Raw genomic sequence first — 14,569 nt, forward strand, 5'->3', positions numbered from 1 at the left:
ACTGTAATGGGTCTTAAACCCATTACATTTTTAAGGCTCCTGATCAATTCTTTAGGTTCACATGATTAATCAATTAAAATGTAACAACTCTGCCTTTCTCAAATATTCAAAAGGGATGGCGTTCATCAAAAATAACCAAATGAACCAAAAAGTTTCTAAATGCAGTTGTATTTGACATCTTGTATTCCAGAAAATCATCAGCAGACTTTGCAAAAAGCAGAAGACCTCTCACTTTCAAAACACATCACTCCCTCAGGCTGAGTCATATGGATCTCCAGCTTTAAAAAGAGGAAAGAAATCTATAAATGCTCTCTACTACTGATCTGCATGAGAAAGCTTAATTTGTAGCTTTTGAGGAAGTTGGAGCATTGATCACAAGCTTCTGCAGCGCAACTATAGTTACAGCACGGCTACAGAGCCACAATAGCACATGCACACGAGAAACCCTAAAAAACCAAAATTACTGCAGGAAATGATGCAATAGCTCTGAATGTCACCACTGAAAGCCAGAGCAAGCCACGATTTCCCTTGACCCAGGATTATAACTAAAAAGATTCTTAAAGAAACTTCTACCAGTGAAGTCTTTGGCCTGCTCAGCTGAGGCTGCACTGGGAGAACTCAAACAACGTTCTCCAAGAAAACCTGCAAAATATTCTAACAGAGAATTATCAAAACATCACAATTCTTAACTTCTGCTCATCTCAGCACTGACCTTGGTTTTGAGGGGGTTAGATGTTTTTTAAACTAAATATTTCTGTTTGGCAATGTCAGACTTGTGAGGTGAGGTGTAGTGAAAATATGTGAACATACAACAGGGCAGAAATCAGTGCACAGCTGCCCTAAAATTATACTCTCTGTAGTCAACTTCTAAAAGCTGCTGTTGATAAAATATCTTCCTAGCTGGAGCCCAGTTCTGGGATGCCTCAGTGCTTTAATACTGCTTAACAACTGCATAATAAAAGGGATTGTAATTCACACTGGTAAATTATTTCCCTATTCATCAATTTGTCAACATCAAGGTATAGCAAGTTACATACCCCATGCTCAGCGTGCCTGTGTGTTCAGTGCACCAAAGCCTCAAGATAACATCCTCAGATAACATGGCCATTGCTATTCTCACGAGCTACACAAACATGTTAGGATTTTACTTTCCATCATGAAAAAGTTATTTTAAATCCAGCATGCAGCTTCCTGATATTCTTCAGTACGTGGTGTTTCAAACAGCTGTCCTAGCACCACTGCCACAGCTGCAAAGAAGTGTGCAAAGAGTGCAAAGAGCATGGGAGTTGTGTGAAGGGTAGTAGTATAAAAAGAAGCGTCTGTGGAAGCGTAGTACAAAGCAGAGACTGGGGGTCACACCATCTAATGGAAAGAGCTCCGAAAGAGGACATCTGTCTACAGCCATGATTGACGCTTTCAACTCAACCTGGCCCATCAGGAGGTATGGGAATAATACAGCTCATCAGATCCTAATTAAACCACTCTATGTTGCTAATCACTCTGTGTATCTCAAGTGGTCTTTTGCAGCGTGCGTGACTCCAGTGAGGGTGGGCCAATCAATTCTCTAATGAGTCCTCACTTCTGCAAGCACTTGCACATACGCTCTGTGGACTTGCACGCAGCCACAGTATATAAAATTAAGCAACAAAAGATAAGTTTGGTTCAGTCTTCCTGCTTCTTTTCTTCTGATGGTGCAGAGGAAAAGCATGTCTATACAAACACACACACCAGCAACACATCAAAGCAAGTTTTACAAAATCAAGCTGATCAAATATCTGCTCTACTGGGATTTACCTATATTCAGCTATAATTGCTTCTTTCATCTTTCCACATGAAAACCAACATGTCATCTCATCTCTTCCAAGATTTGTTAGCTTAGGAAAATTAATCCCTTTCACAGAATTTCATAGGTGTGGATCAGTATCACTTATAAGACAATTAAATATGCATCGTTCAGAGCATGCAGTAGAAGATGTCCACAGGATGAGAGAGAACAGACCAGGGTAAACCAGATATTTTCCTTCAAATTACTTTTGCACTTGGTTGAAGTGCATTAATCACTTGCCTTTTCACCAAATACCTATAGATCTCACTTCAAATGAGTCAAGGCATTTCCTCCCCCCCTTTTTTTTTAAACTAAAGCACTAAGTTCACATTTAGCTTTCATTAAATCCAAGACAGCCTTCTGCTGCTCTTGTTGGAGTTAACAAGACCTTTGCCATTAACACAAATGCTACCCAGTAGAATCAGTTGCTTATGATCAGACTACTCTCTGTAACACCAGCATATTTCAGTCGAGCACCAGAAACATCACACTCTTCTTTCTCACTGGCTCGTTGCCATTCTACCCAGATTTTCATACCTGTAACTTTTCCCATGGGTATTTCCTTCCTGTAGGCTGTACTAACCTACTGAAACCATAATATCTGTATAAACCTTTTATATTGTTGTAGTGTATAAATCCTTTTAGCTTGATCTCACTGAATTATATTAAAGTCTTACAGCCTTACGCCGAGTCTTATCCTAGGCATCTTTAGCTGAGGCTCATGCTTGATCTTGACCCGTGAATTATCAAATTGGTCATTTTGAAATATTGGCCACATATCTTGCAGTCATGCATCTGAGATAAGAAAAGTCTGTTTCTGAGATCACAACAAAAAGGAACTGAAAATGTTTCTTTGCCACAAGATGAAAACTCTCAGACTTTAAAGGTGCATGATTCACCTATTTTTTCCTCCTCCTGTCAACCAAAACCCCATGCACTTAACCATGTGTTTACCCCAACAGTGATACCTATCAGCAACAAGACCTGCTGCAATATTTCTAAGTTATTAGTAACAGGCTCCAAGTTATATTTACTACCACATTGTTCGAGAGCCTGATTGACAGACAAGGACCCTGAGATGCCAAGCACAATAGAAACACTTAGGAGAAAGAAAGTCTTCCCCATCTGTTGGCTTCACTTGACCATTCATGTTTTCATCGATTTCTGCAACAACCACCTGCTTCCTCTGTACCCCACCTTCACATCTCTCAAAACAAAACCAAAGGCATTTCACAGGCAATGCCTAGATGAAAATCTAGGGGGAGAACAAGTTCACCTGAAGTCTTCTCCCTTCCACGCCAGTGACCCTAGATGTGAGTTAGAGGAGTCCAAAGGTCCCCTGAAAGCAAAATCACTGTGTCCACGCATGCAGCACGAGGTGACAATCTGGGAATTTCAAACATGAAAGCTGCTATGCAGAAATCTCTCTGTCCATCATGTGGCGTTTATTTTGTACAGAGAATAGTTATTAAGACATTTTTGCATCAGTAAGGTCCAACTTAGTACTCATATTCAATGGTCACGACTATTTTGTCAGACTGTATTAAAGGACTTAACCTCAAAATTCCCAGGTGGAAGAGAGAAGAACTATCAAATGTCTCGGAGATGGAAACTGAGAAGCATGATTTAGGAGACAGCAATGAAATCAAGAGTTTGATATTCAGGAAAGGAATAACTATTCATACAAGTAAAAACATTAATGGTTTCAATAGACAAGCCAATCTCCATTAAAAACCAAAATCTGATTATTGAAGTTTTCTCTCTACTTCATAATTTAATCACTAGGATAACAATGCTATGTAAATTAAATTTCAGCAAAATAAAGTTACTAAGAATGTCTATGCAACCCATGTAAGCATATACCATTTTATAAAAAAGGACCAAGAAACAGATTACATTTCCCTTTTACAAAATAATGTCACATTTCTTCAAACTCAATATAAAACTGTATTCACTGTATTCCAAAAATTAATGAAAAATATCACCATTCTGTTCAATTTGTTTAATGTAAATTACCATAAAGTATTTCATTCTTCATTGCCTCTTCTTGATTATATGGGAACATAATGAAGACTGACAGTATATATTGCTTCTAGGTCTCACCTTCTAACTATGAACTTAACTAATAAAAAAAACAGTGAACCAGATCCACAGATGTAAGCTTTCTATTTCAATAGGAATTAGATATATAAACATCCTAACAGTTCAGTATGCTTATGTTTACAGTTCCCAGGAAATGAAACACTCAAGGCACAAAACATCCATAAACACTCAAGCATCATGTAACAAATTGCAGCTAATTTTAATCACGTAAACAACAAGGGTCCATCCAACGGCACACTGAAGTCATTTCCCATTTAATTTCAGTCTTATTGAATCTCTAAAGATAATTATCATTTAAACAAGGACTCTCTAATCCAGTCGCTAAAGAAAATGCACCAGGTAAGACACATTTAGCTCCATGGCACACTCCATCTTTTAACCTTTCTTCACTAAGAAACCAGCCAACCAAGACAACACCTGTAATTCTACTTACGGAAAAGGGTTTTCAAACCTACTTCAAAATGGCACACACTCAAAATGAAGCACGCAAACATAATTCCTGAGTTTCAACATGCACCCATCCCAGAACAGGGCTAGGAAACTCTACAGATGCCACCACTGTCCCTATGACAGTGCCCTAGCCAAGGAGCATGGAAAGCTCCTCCAGGCTCCCAAGGAAGAAGTCTCCATTCAACCAGAGGAAGCAGGGAGGCAGGAACAGGGCTTGCTCCCCAAAGAATTTCCAGCTGTGATCTAAGCATCTGAAAATTGAATGTATTTTTGAGAACAAGAGCTCAGAAAAAAATACAAACTAGCTTCCAATGTACATGCCTTACAGAAACACCAGCTAAATCCAAGCTTCCTCGAGTATCTCGGAGACACTTGAAAATACAGTGTTATCACCCGTCAAAAAAAAAATTGCGTATTGCTCCTGAGTCTCTTCAGACTTCAAGTAAGGTTTTTCACAAATACAGCCTTGTTAAGACCACTACTCTCCTGATGAAAATTCACCCTCAATTTCATAAAACAAACAGGAAATCCCTATAGTCCTACAGCAACGTGGGCTTAGCCAACCAAGGCCATTTGTCACACTGCTTCTGACACCAACAGCCATTCTGGGTCACTGGAGGCCTTGGGGGAGGTGTACAGTTGCCTCTCCTGCAGAAATTCCCCAGGGAGCCAAGAGACACCATCTACACACCTTTCCCAGCCCACATGTTCCTCCCATTCTCCAACTGCATTACCTGTGTCACCTGCAAATGGGCCTCTACATAAAAAAATCCAGGAGACAGTTGGCAGGCCAGGAGGCAAAAGGTCACAGAAGCCAAGAAACCCTTGGAGGTTAGAAAACAAAAAAAGTGTAATTTCTCCATCCTGGGTCCCTTCTATACAGAACTGAAGAGTAGATAATTTGGAGCTTATTTAGCATGCCTTGTACTAAAAATAAACACTGCTGTCCTCTCTCCTCAGAAGAGAGCACACTTCTCTGAGAAGCTGTGATAGAACTGAATCATGCAGCCCAAGAAATGCTTCTTCCAACATGCCTATTGCTTAATATTCAATCTTTCAACTTCTAATTAGTTAAAAGGTAAGAAAAAAAGGGACCAAACCCTTATAAGCAGTACTGAAATAAGAAACAGGCACCCAAATAATACAACAGTTTGGTATGGAAACAGATTTATGTTTCAAACTACATGCTACAATGAACAACTAAAAACCAAAAAGACAAATACTTTTGGACTTCATCTGAAGCATCATAACACAAAAGCAGACTTAACTGACAGCAGGCAGCTACGTATCAGTTAGATATACCTCTGACTGTGAAGTATAGGACTATCTAAAAGCAGAATCTCTTCTCAAATTCTGACATGCATCATCTACAGTGTCATACTTCTGATACATGCCAGGTTTTACATGTTGACACTTCACAAATACATTTTTTTTCCCTGACAGTTCCTTTACTAGCTAACTCCAATGACAGATGATTGAAGCCAGGAGAGTAAGTGGTGTCATTTCTCTATATTTTTGGTACAGAGAGTAAATGTGGTGTAACAACAACCATTTGTACCCCTAAGCAAGTGAAATACTGCTCTTGCAAGGTCACACCTATCCAACTTTGCAGCTTCAAAGCAGTAGAGTCACACTCCTCCCAGAACATGCATACTCCAAAGAGTGGTACCTCCCTGCAACATGCCTCCAGTGGAAACATGCCCCACGGGAGAGTTGGGCAGCAGTAGCTCTCCTCTTTGCTCTGTGAGAAACCAAGTGGCAGGACGCCACTGCCACTTCCAAAGTGAACAGCACCACATTGTCTCTGGTGAATCCAGACTCAGAAAACAGCATGAAACACAAGAGTGCTCCCACAAAATCTGCTGCTGTACAAAGAACATGCCCCAGAGCCCTTATGTACTCCTTATGCTTAAAGCCAAGGAGTTGAGATGCTCTATTTAAGCTAGCAACCAAAATTCTCTCAACAAGGAAAGCAACAAAGCAAGAGCAAGGGGGCAGCTCGTACCAATATCTCCAATGAACACAGAAATTTTTAAAAAAAGAAAACAACCCAAGCAATCAGTATTGAGGAAAACACTTGTACACATATTCGCATTAAAACAAGCTATATGTGAAACCAAGAAATCCAGCAACTACCTTACCAGCCACATTAAAGAAACAACAAAACACTAATGTTTCTTCTTCCATGAGTTACATCAAAACTTTTCCAGTATTTTTTTTGCATTGCTCAGAATCAACTTTGTAGAAAATGAAGAAATAAAAATACAGACTCAGTTCTACAAGCACAGGTTCAAGTTTAGCTTTATTTCCTTCATACCATGAGCAGAGTCATTGTCTTCACTGTACAGAACAAAATAACTTATTTTAATTTAAAGATAATTAACAACACTATTATACAGCAGTCTAGACAGCCACTGTCGACTTAAGGCTAAATCACTTGAGAGGAGGCTGGCTGTACAGCCACCATGGACTCATTTGGAGAATGTATTTTCAGCCCAAATAATTTTGTTTCCCCAATGCCTCTTCAGTTTTAGGAAAAGCAATTCCAATTTTGAGACACAGGCCTTCTCAGCTACAACTTTTCTCCCTGCCTGCCTTCACTTTCCCCCCTTCCCTCCCCACAAATGAGCTATTAACTTCTAAATAAATGGAATCAGTAGCACTTAACATCAGGAGCCACAAGGGTCCGTAGTCTCCTATCTCCTGTTTAGAGGCCTGTTTAAACAGGAATTAAAAGACTAAACGCTTCTGTGGATTTAGGCCCAAAAGCTCAAGTCTGCAAACAGAGGTACCTGACCTCGCTGGAGCGGTCCCCAGGGTGATCACAGATGAACTGCACAGGCCCTGGAGAAGGTCTCCAAAGTCAAACACTGTTTTCAGAAGTTTGCTACCAAGACGCAGCGGCCTGAAAACAAATTAGGAAATTCTCCCTCGTGCTTGTCTTCCGAAACCCCAGAGCGCAACTTCTGGTTTACGTTTGCTGTCTTTGCATCTCCAACTAAAAGCAAACCACCGCTTCGTGTCCAGCCTGCTTTTAAAAATGAAGTTATTTCTTTTAAGATGCAGTGGCCGCCCTGGACACTGACATTACCTGATCCAAACATCAACGCATTTGGATCACAGCCGATTATCAGAAAACACGACCATCTCCAGGTCAAGACACAGGCACGGCAATGCCAGAAGGAAGCACATCTCCAGACCCGCACCTCAGCCGTGACTTCAGATGCCATAATTCCTCTTAGCTTTAGGAACAGCCTAAGTACCTTCCTTGCGAATGGCCTTTGACGTGCCTTTGTTTGAGCCGTGTACTGAAAACAGCGCTTTGAAGTACTAGTCATCGCCTTTTAAGACCGAGGCCACCAGCCCCGAGAGCAACGGGCAGCCCCGGGCCAGCGGCACCCCCGGGCCAGCGGCACCCCTGCCCCCGGCCTCACGACCACCACCCGCCCCTCACCGTGGCGGGCCACGGCCACGGCCAGGGCCAGGGCCAGGCCCAGGGCCGCCGCGTCCCCGCAGGGCCCGGGGGAAGCCGCAGGAGCGGGGCGGGGAGTCCCGACCCCCCTGCCTCGCCGCCCCCGGCCCCGCTCACCCTTCTTGTCCATGAGCCACATGAAGAAGAAGCAGGGCGCGAAGCCGATGGGCCCCCAGAAGACGAGCAGGGCGATGTCCCAGCCGCTGAAGCCGAAGGCCAGGCGGGCCGAGTTCTGGATGGGGCCCCAGCTGTTCCACACCAGGCCCTGCGCGAAGCCCAGCAGCGAGAAGAGCAGCAGCACCAGCCACCGCCGCCCGTAGACGCGGCCGGCCAGCGGCGCCAGCCGCCGCACCGGCACCGGCACCGCCGCCGGCACGGCCGGGCCCCCCGCCGGCCCCCGCCGCCGCCGCTGCTGCTGCTGCTGTGGCGGCGGCGGCAGGAGGGGCTGCCGCTCCTCCGCGCTGCTCCAGCCTAAGCCCATCTGCGGGGGCGCTGACGGGGGCCCGCCGGGGAGGAGGGGACGGGGCCGGGGGAAGGGACACCCACACTTCAACCCCCGGGCGCGGCGGCGCTGCCCCGGCCCGGCACAGCCGCATGCGCGGTCGGGGAGGGCCGGCGGCCGCCTCCTTCCTCCGCCGGCGAGGGGAGGAGGGAAGCGGCGCCGGGGAGGAGAGCCCGGCCCGCCGCCCGCGGGGAGGGAGCCGGGCCGGCGGGCAGCCGCGGCCTGCGGGGCGGGGGAGCCCCCGGGCCGTCAGCCGGCGGGGAGAGGGGACTCGGGTCCCGGGCCAGGAGCGGGGCGGCCCGCGGGAGCCGCCGCTGGGGGCGAGGCGCCCCTCGGGTGTCGCCGGAGGGGCCGCGGGGAGCCCCTGCCCCGGGGAGCCGCTGCCTCGGGGCCGCTGCCCGCCCCGGCCGTCAGGCTGCCACCGCGGCTCCGCCCCGCGCGGCAGGGCGCAGCGGGCCGGGCCGGCTCCCGGCCCGGGCTCCCCCTTCCGTTAGCGGGGGCGGCGCCGAGGGGAGCCCGCCGGAGCCGCCCCGGAGGGAGAGCCGGAGCAGCATGGCCGGGGCCGAGAGCCGCCGTCCTCCCGCGCCGGGTAGGTGCCCCTCGCCGCTCCGCGCCTGCCGAGGGCGCCGCCCCGACCCGGGCCCGCCGCGCTGCGGCCTGGCGCGGCCCGGCTGCGCGGCGAGACCCAGGCCCGGGCCCGGCTTCTCCCCAGGCCGCGGGCCGGGGGGGGGGGGCGAGGCGGCGGCTGGAGCGGGGCCTCTGTGCTCCCCTTCAGCTCCTCCTCCGAACCGTCCCTCTCAGGCCCGGGCGCCTCAGCGCTGCGGCGGCAGGGCTGGGTTGGCCCTTCAGCCGGCCCGGGTTGGCCCTTCAGCCGGCCCGGGGACCTTCATGCAGGGAAATGCTGCAGCGGAGCTTCTCCGGGCTAGCTCTGCCCTTTTAAAGGGGCAAGTAAATTGTTTCGTGTTGAGGTGGGTACGACCCAGCTATGGTCCGAACTGGGGGGAAAAAATGGTAGGATTCAGTTACAGCCTGCACTTAAATCCATTTTAAAAGAGTTTGGATGAATATGCCGTCATGTGGGCTACACTAAGCTCGTTAGAAGCTTTTATCAATTAAATAGATTGAAGTATATATTCATTCCATTAGGTTGCGTGAGTATCTATCTGTATATCTGCCATCTGCACTTGTCATAAAATTAATGACTCGTATGCTGCACAATGCTTCATCTTCCCTGAAAAAAGGAGGTATTTCAGTCTGGCTTGCTTAGGCATTCTGTCACAAAGTCTGGAAGTTGGCTTGATAAATGCCCATGTGCTTAATTGGGGAGAGCTGAACAGCGCGATCCACGCAGGCTGGTTTTAGATCCAGGGTCAGTGTCGTAACTCTGTTGATGTGCTGGGCAGCATATGTCTGAATTTCACACGTGGTGCCCGTCCCACGGTTTTGCAGCCAAAACCACACACTCCCATGAAATTCTTCCCAAAACGTACAGACATTGCATTTTGAGAGCCCACGCAGCTCTGTTTGCTAGACTGAGGTTCAATTTAGAAGTTGCACTGAAGGTGCAAAAAGGAAGTTTATATCAACTGAAATCAGCAGAGCTATGATGAAAATGAGATTTTTGTCTAGAAAAGTTCAGGAAATTCCCCAGGAAAAATAAATACACAATTAAATAACGGGGGAACATATGGATAGTAACAAACTAAAATTTGAGCTTGCCATGTACAGCTGTTGTGACAAAAATAAAATACAGTAAAAATACTGGACAAGATTCAGATTTGATCATGACTGATGAATATTCCAGTAGTGCTTTGGGGCTCCAAGTAAGATTAATTCCCTGTTTTACTAGGTCTTTTTCATACATTACCACCTTAGTATAGCTTAGCCCGTGCCAAAATGTTCTTTCAATTTACAATGTCTATGTTACTACTAGAATGTAATTGATTTGGTGGCATTGTGCCAAAGACAAAGTGCTGTCATTTGCAGAGGTAAACAAAGAGAAAAAATATTTCTCTCTTTGAACATTTTTCAATTAACTGTAGTAATTGTGGTGGTTTCTTGGTTGTTCTAGTGGCAGGAAACCCATCCAGAAATAAAACAAGTGGGGCTTTCCAGTGTCCTTTAACTGCAAAACTTGCCTTTTGCCTCTGACTACCTGCATAGTAAAGCAAAAACTTGAATATAAGCAGAGTAACTCTTTGATAACTTATCCAAGCCACCTCATCTTATGATGAGGTCAAAGATATTTTGACTCTTGCATGGGTCAGCAAGAAAGAAATTTCTCAGAAACAGGAACAAAAGAAAGAACCTGTCAAAATAGGCTCAGAAAATCGACAGTTATATACTATTGACTTAATCATGATTTAAATAATTTAATTGCTTGATTTGAAATCACTCCATCTTTTCATAGCTTCACAACCCATATGTGCATCTTTCAGTCGTGGTCTGACCTTTTCTATTCCAGCTATTTAATTAACACAGTGTAATATTCTGTGTGAATTATTCTTGTTTGCAGGATATGGTACCATTTAAATTTGTTAATGTAAAGGAGCAGTGCATTGTTGATAAACTGTTGGAAACCAAATTAGCTTTATCTTGCAGCTAGCTGATTGCATTATTTCACTCATGGGTATAATACTTCTCTAAATATGCTAATTTCACTCTTTTCTCCGTGTGGTGACATTTTTACTGTTCTCATTACTGACATTTGTAATATTTGGGGTGGGGAAATCTTTTCTTGCTTTAACCTCATTATAATGTAGCTAAAGAGATTTGAATATTATCAGATGAAGTGCACATATATTCAGGCGAGTGGAAAGGTTATTGTGTCTCCTGGCCCAGAACTTTTATGCCTATAGAAGGAATTGCATGGACTTAACGGCACCTAGATCCAAGATTGTGATACAGAAGCCCATCCAGTTACTAACTGCCCGACCACGGTAGCATATCCATTGGTAGGTGCCTCCATTTCAAACCTAGAAACTTGCAAGGTGGTTGCGTCTCCTAATTCATGCCTATTTGCCTGTGTCTGGCCTAAAACCTTCTGGAATTCATCTGAGGAGGAGTTGGTGGCCTGGAGCTCTGATAGACTGGTGGTGACTGATAAAAATTATATGGCTGAAGCTGTTACTGCTGCCAAATGCTCATGCCATCCCTGAGGCAGGCCTGGCTGATCCGCTTATGAATTGGCACCTAGACTGTGCTGATTTAAGCCTGGCTTATTAAGATAAACTGAAGGCTTTGACAGGTTTGTTATAACCTTCAGGCATCTGGAGAGTCTAATTCAGCTTAAACACACCTATCGTGTAATGGTTGAGCTGAGCAGTCCAGGAGAGTATCCCCCCCCAGTGGTGCAACCCCCAGTTCTTAGTGCGTTAGGAAGTGCCATTTGCTCTCTCCAGTCATCAGGGTTTTGACAGATTTACTCTCCACGTGACTTCAGAGAGATTCGATGAACTTCAGCATCCCCTTGTTTCTTACGCCTCTCTCCCAACAACTCCTAATATCACGTACAATCTTGCACTTTCTTGTGTCAACTCATATCTTGCAATCTGACATGCAGCAATTGATTGCATACCCTACAAAGGCTAGAAGCATTTTGGCACAAAGTGGGCAGGACCCAAAATTCATTCAAAGATGGTATTTAGCCAATTCTGAATATTCCCGCTAGCATCCAAAAAGAGGCCTGTTTTCCAGGGATTTCTCTCAACTTCTAGACTTCAGCTGGACTTGTGACAATGTAGTTTCAGAGCTGCCATAAATAGCACTAGTGTAGCAGGGAGCTGTGATGGTTCTCTTCTTTACACCCCCTGTCTTGAACAACACCTTTGAAGGTGAGTCTGTGAGGTGTGAGCAAATCCCATTCTTCCCTCATCAAGTTTTGACGTCCCTTTCCTTTTAGGAAACTTAGGAACAGGTTGTTCGGGATCTGCTCTGTTTTGGGCTTGGTTTGGGCACCTTCCAATTTCTGCATTTTGTACCTTTCAGCATCTTTTCTTGCCTTTCTTTTTTATTGAGAGTTAGATAGACTTCCAGCTCTAATGTCATACAATGATTTCCTTGTACTTCAGGAAGAAAAAGGGTTGACAGTGCTTCCTTTTTCTTTTTTCTAATATCATCAAGAAACAGATACACAGACACGTCTTCAACTTAAGAAAGCTGAACACTTTTAGTCTTAAATTCAGATATCAATGTTATCCAGTGGGCATTCATTTATGCCTTTTGATTGCAGGCTGTGTATATCCACATTGCAAAGTGACCACAGTAGTGGAGGTGCTTCTAGGTTTGTGGTGAGCCAGAGCCCATTGCAAGGTCCTTCAGGGAGATGTGGGGTAGCTCCTTTCTCTTGTGGAGTCTACCTTTGTGGTTGGCCAATGAAAGACATCTCACCAGATTCCCTGTAGACCACGCTGTAGGTTCATTACTGTAGCTCTTAAAAGGAATATGCAAAAGTCACACCTGACTTGGGCTTTGAGTACAATTAAAGCATTTTGTACTCCATTTCTGCTTGTTCTGCTATTCATCACCTGCATAATGATGAACATGTAGATGATGATTGTATCTTCTTTGAGAGGGAGGTGGAAGCTGCATGACGTCTTTCACCCATGCTTATTTTGATAGCTACTTCCCTACCCCACTTAGAGAGCCTTCAGGTTCAAGTGTCTTAGATATTTTAGGGACATTATGTTGGAGCTCCAACCTCAGCAGACCACATCCCTACATTCTTTTATTTTATTCAGGGCCACCATGTGCAAGTAACTGCAAACAACATCAATAGAGTATTTTGCCTCCCAGAGCTGGGATTCAAAGACTTCAGTTTCAAAGACTGATGGTTTCCTGTCTTCCTGAGAATGATGGAAATGAACTGAGTCACACAAGGATGTTAGGGTTGAGTTGGGAATACAGGGTGAAAATCTCCACCTGTCTCCTTGGGCCAGGACTGCCTCAGTGTAGAATGCATTGTCTCTGATGCCAGTAAGAAGAGCTATGGTATTGCTCTGGTACTGGTCTGTCCATTGTGTCTCTGATGAACTTGTTTCTTATTTCTGGTCAGACTTTGTCATTCATTCTCCTATTGTCTTACATCAAAGCAGCAAGGCTTACTTAATTATTGCTCTGATATAATTAATCATGTAGGCGTTAGGGAGTTTGTTTCTATTGGTCTGGCTAGTTACACTTGGCTATCATACAATAGGTATGCTGTGTGCTCTCCAAATGAGTCTTCTGAAGACCTGATTGTCTGGGTAGGTGTTTGGGATCAGATCTGTACTGAAGACATAATACTCACAAAATGTTGTTTGTCTGTTTGGAAATGTGACTTTCTATCATGTAATTCTGTATAGAAGGAAGAGGCTAAATTGATTATTTCTGTGTCTGTGCGTTTCTGAACAGGGGCATATATGATTTAAGATTAAATTATTCTATGCTTTGTGATCACAGACACAATGAGATTCTTGGGAGTAGATACAGGAGCACGAGATTTTGATTTCTATTAGAGTATTTCAACAAGAGCGATGGTAAAGCAGTTTGGATGTCTTGGAATAGAAGTGCAACTTTAACCTTTTCCAATTTTGGTGTTTTGCTAATGTTCAGGGGGTTATCTTAAATTTCTAAGTACCATGTTATTTTGAAGACTGGATATAGAGGACGTTATTGCTTCTAATACTAATATTGAATTAGTCAGTGGTTGACGTAGTGACATTAATGTTTAAAAGGAATCTGAAAATATTGAAACTCCACTACTGAAAGGACTTTTCTAGATATACTAATAGGTTGACAGACACTGAGTTTTGGTAAATTTTGCATATCGCAAGAAGCTTCCAAAATTCAAAGCAGCAGCACTGTCATGGTTTCTTCTAAAATTAAAGGTCACCTTCAGTCTCCAGGAAAGCAGGTGCAGCTGATTAGAAGAAGAGTTCATGCACATCTGAGTGGAGATTTGGGCCTACAGACTCCTTGATCTTTTCTGATATTTAGCTCTTGGTGTTTACAGATAAAGAAACTTTGCAGGCAGTTGTTATTTGAAAAAGAAAAGAGAAAGAAAATCTCTGGAGGGAAGATGGTAAAGATATGTTGACACCACTAGCAGCCGCTTGCTGTATTATAAAGTTGTGAAAGATAAGCGTCTATGTAACAAGGGTCTGCTTTTTCAGTAAAAACAGAGTTTCTTTTATGTTTAATATTTATATTAAAAAACAGAACTAACATTAATGAAATG

At 44.4% G+C, this 14,569-nt stretch overlaps 2 protein-coding genes across 2 annotated transcripts in view; one reads left to right on the plus strand and one right to left on the minus strand.

The window, feature by feature from the left end:
• Positions 1-8,331, minus strand: part of SLC49A4 (solute carrier family 49 member 4) — a 63,501-nt gene extending 55,170 nt beyond the window's left edge. The window contains exon 1 of the mRNA XM_075711382.1: positions 7,968-8,331. Coding sequence (XP_075567497.1) covers positions 7,968-8,331 — 364 coding nt within the window. The remainder of the gene's footprint in view (positions 1-7,967) is intronic.
• A 934-nt stretch (positions 8,332-9,265) lies between these two features.
• HSPBAP1 (HSPB1 associated protein 1) overlaps positions 9,266-14,569 on the plus strand; it is a 36,694-nt gene continuing 31,390 nt past the window's right edge. The window contains exon 1 of the mRNA XM_075710933.1: positions 9,266-9,320. The gene's annotated coding sequence lies outside the window, so the exon portion shown is untranslated. The remainder of the gene's footprint in view (positions 9,321-14,569) is intronic.

Source organism: Pelecanus crispus, chromosome 5 (genome assembly GCF_030463565.1).
Source record: "Pelecanus crispus isolate bPelCri1 chromosome 5, bPelCri1.pri, whole genome shotgun sequence".
NCBI classification, from domain to species: domain Eukaryota; kingdom Metazoa; phylum Chordata; class Aves; order Pelecaniformes; family Pelecanidae; genus Pelecanus; species Pelecanus crispus.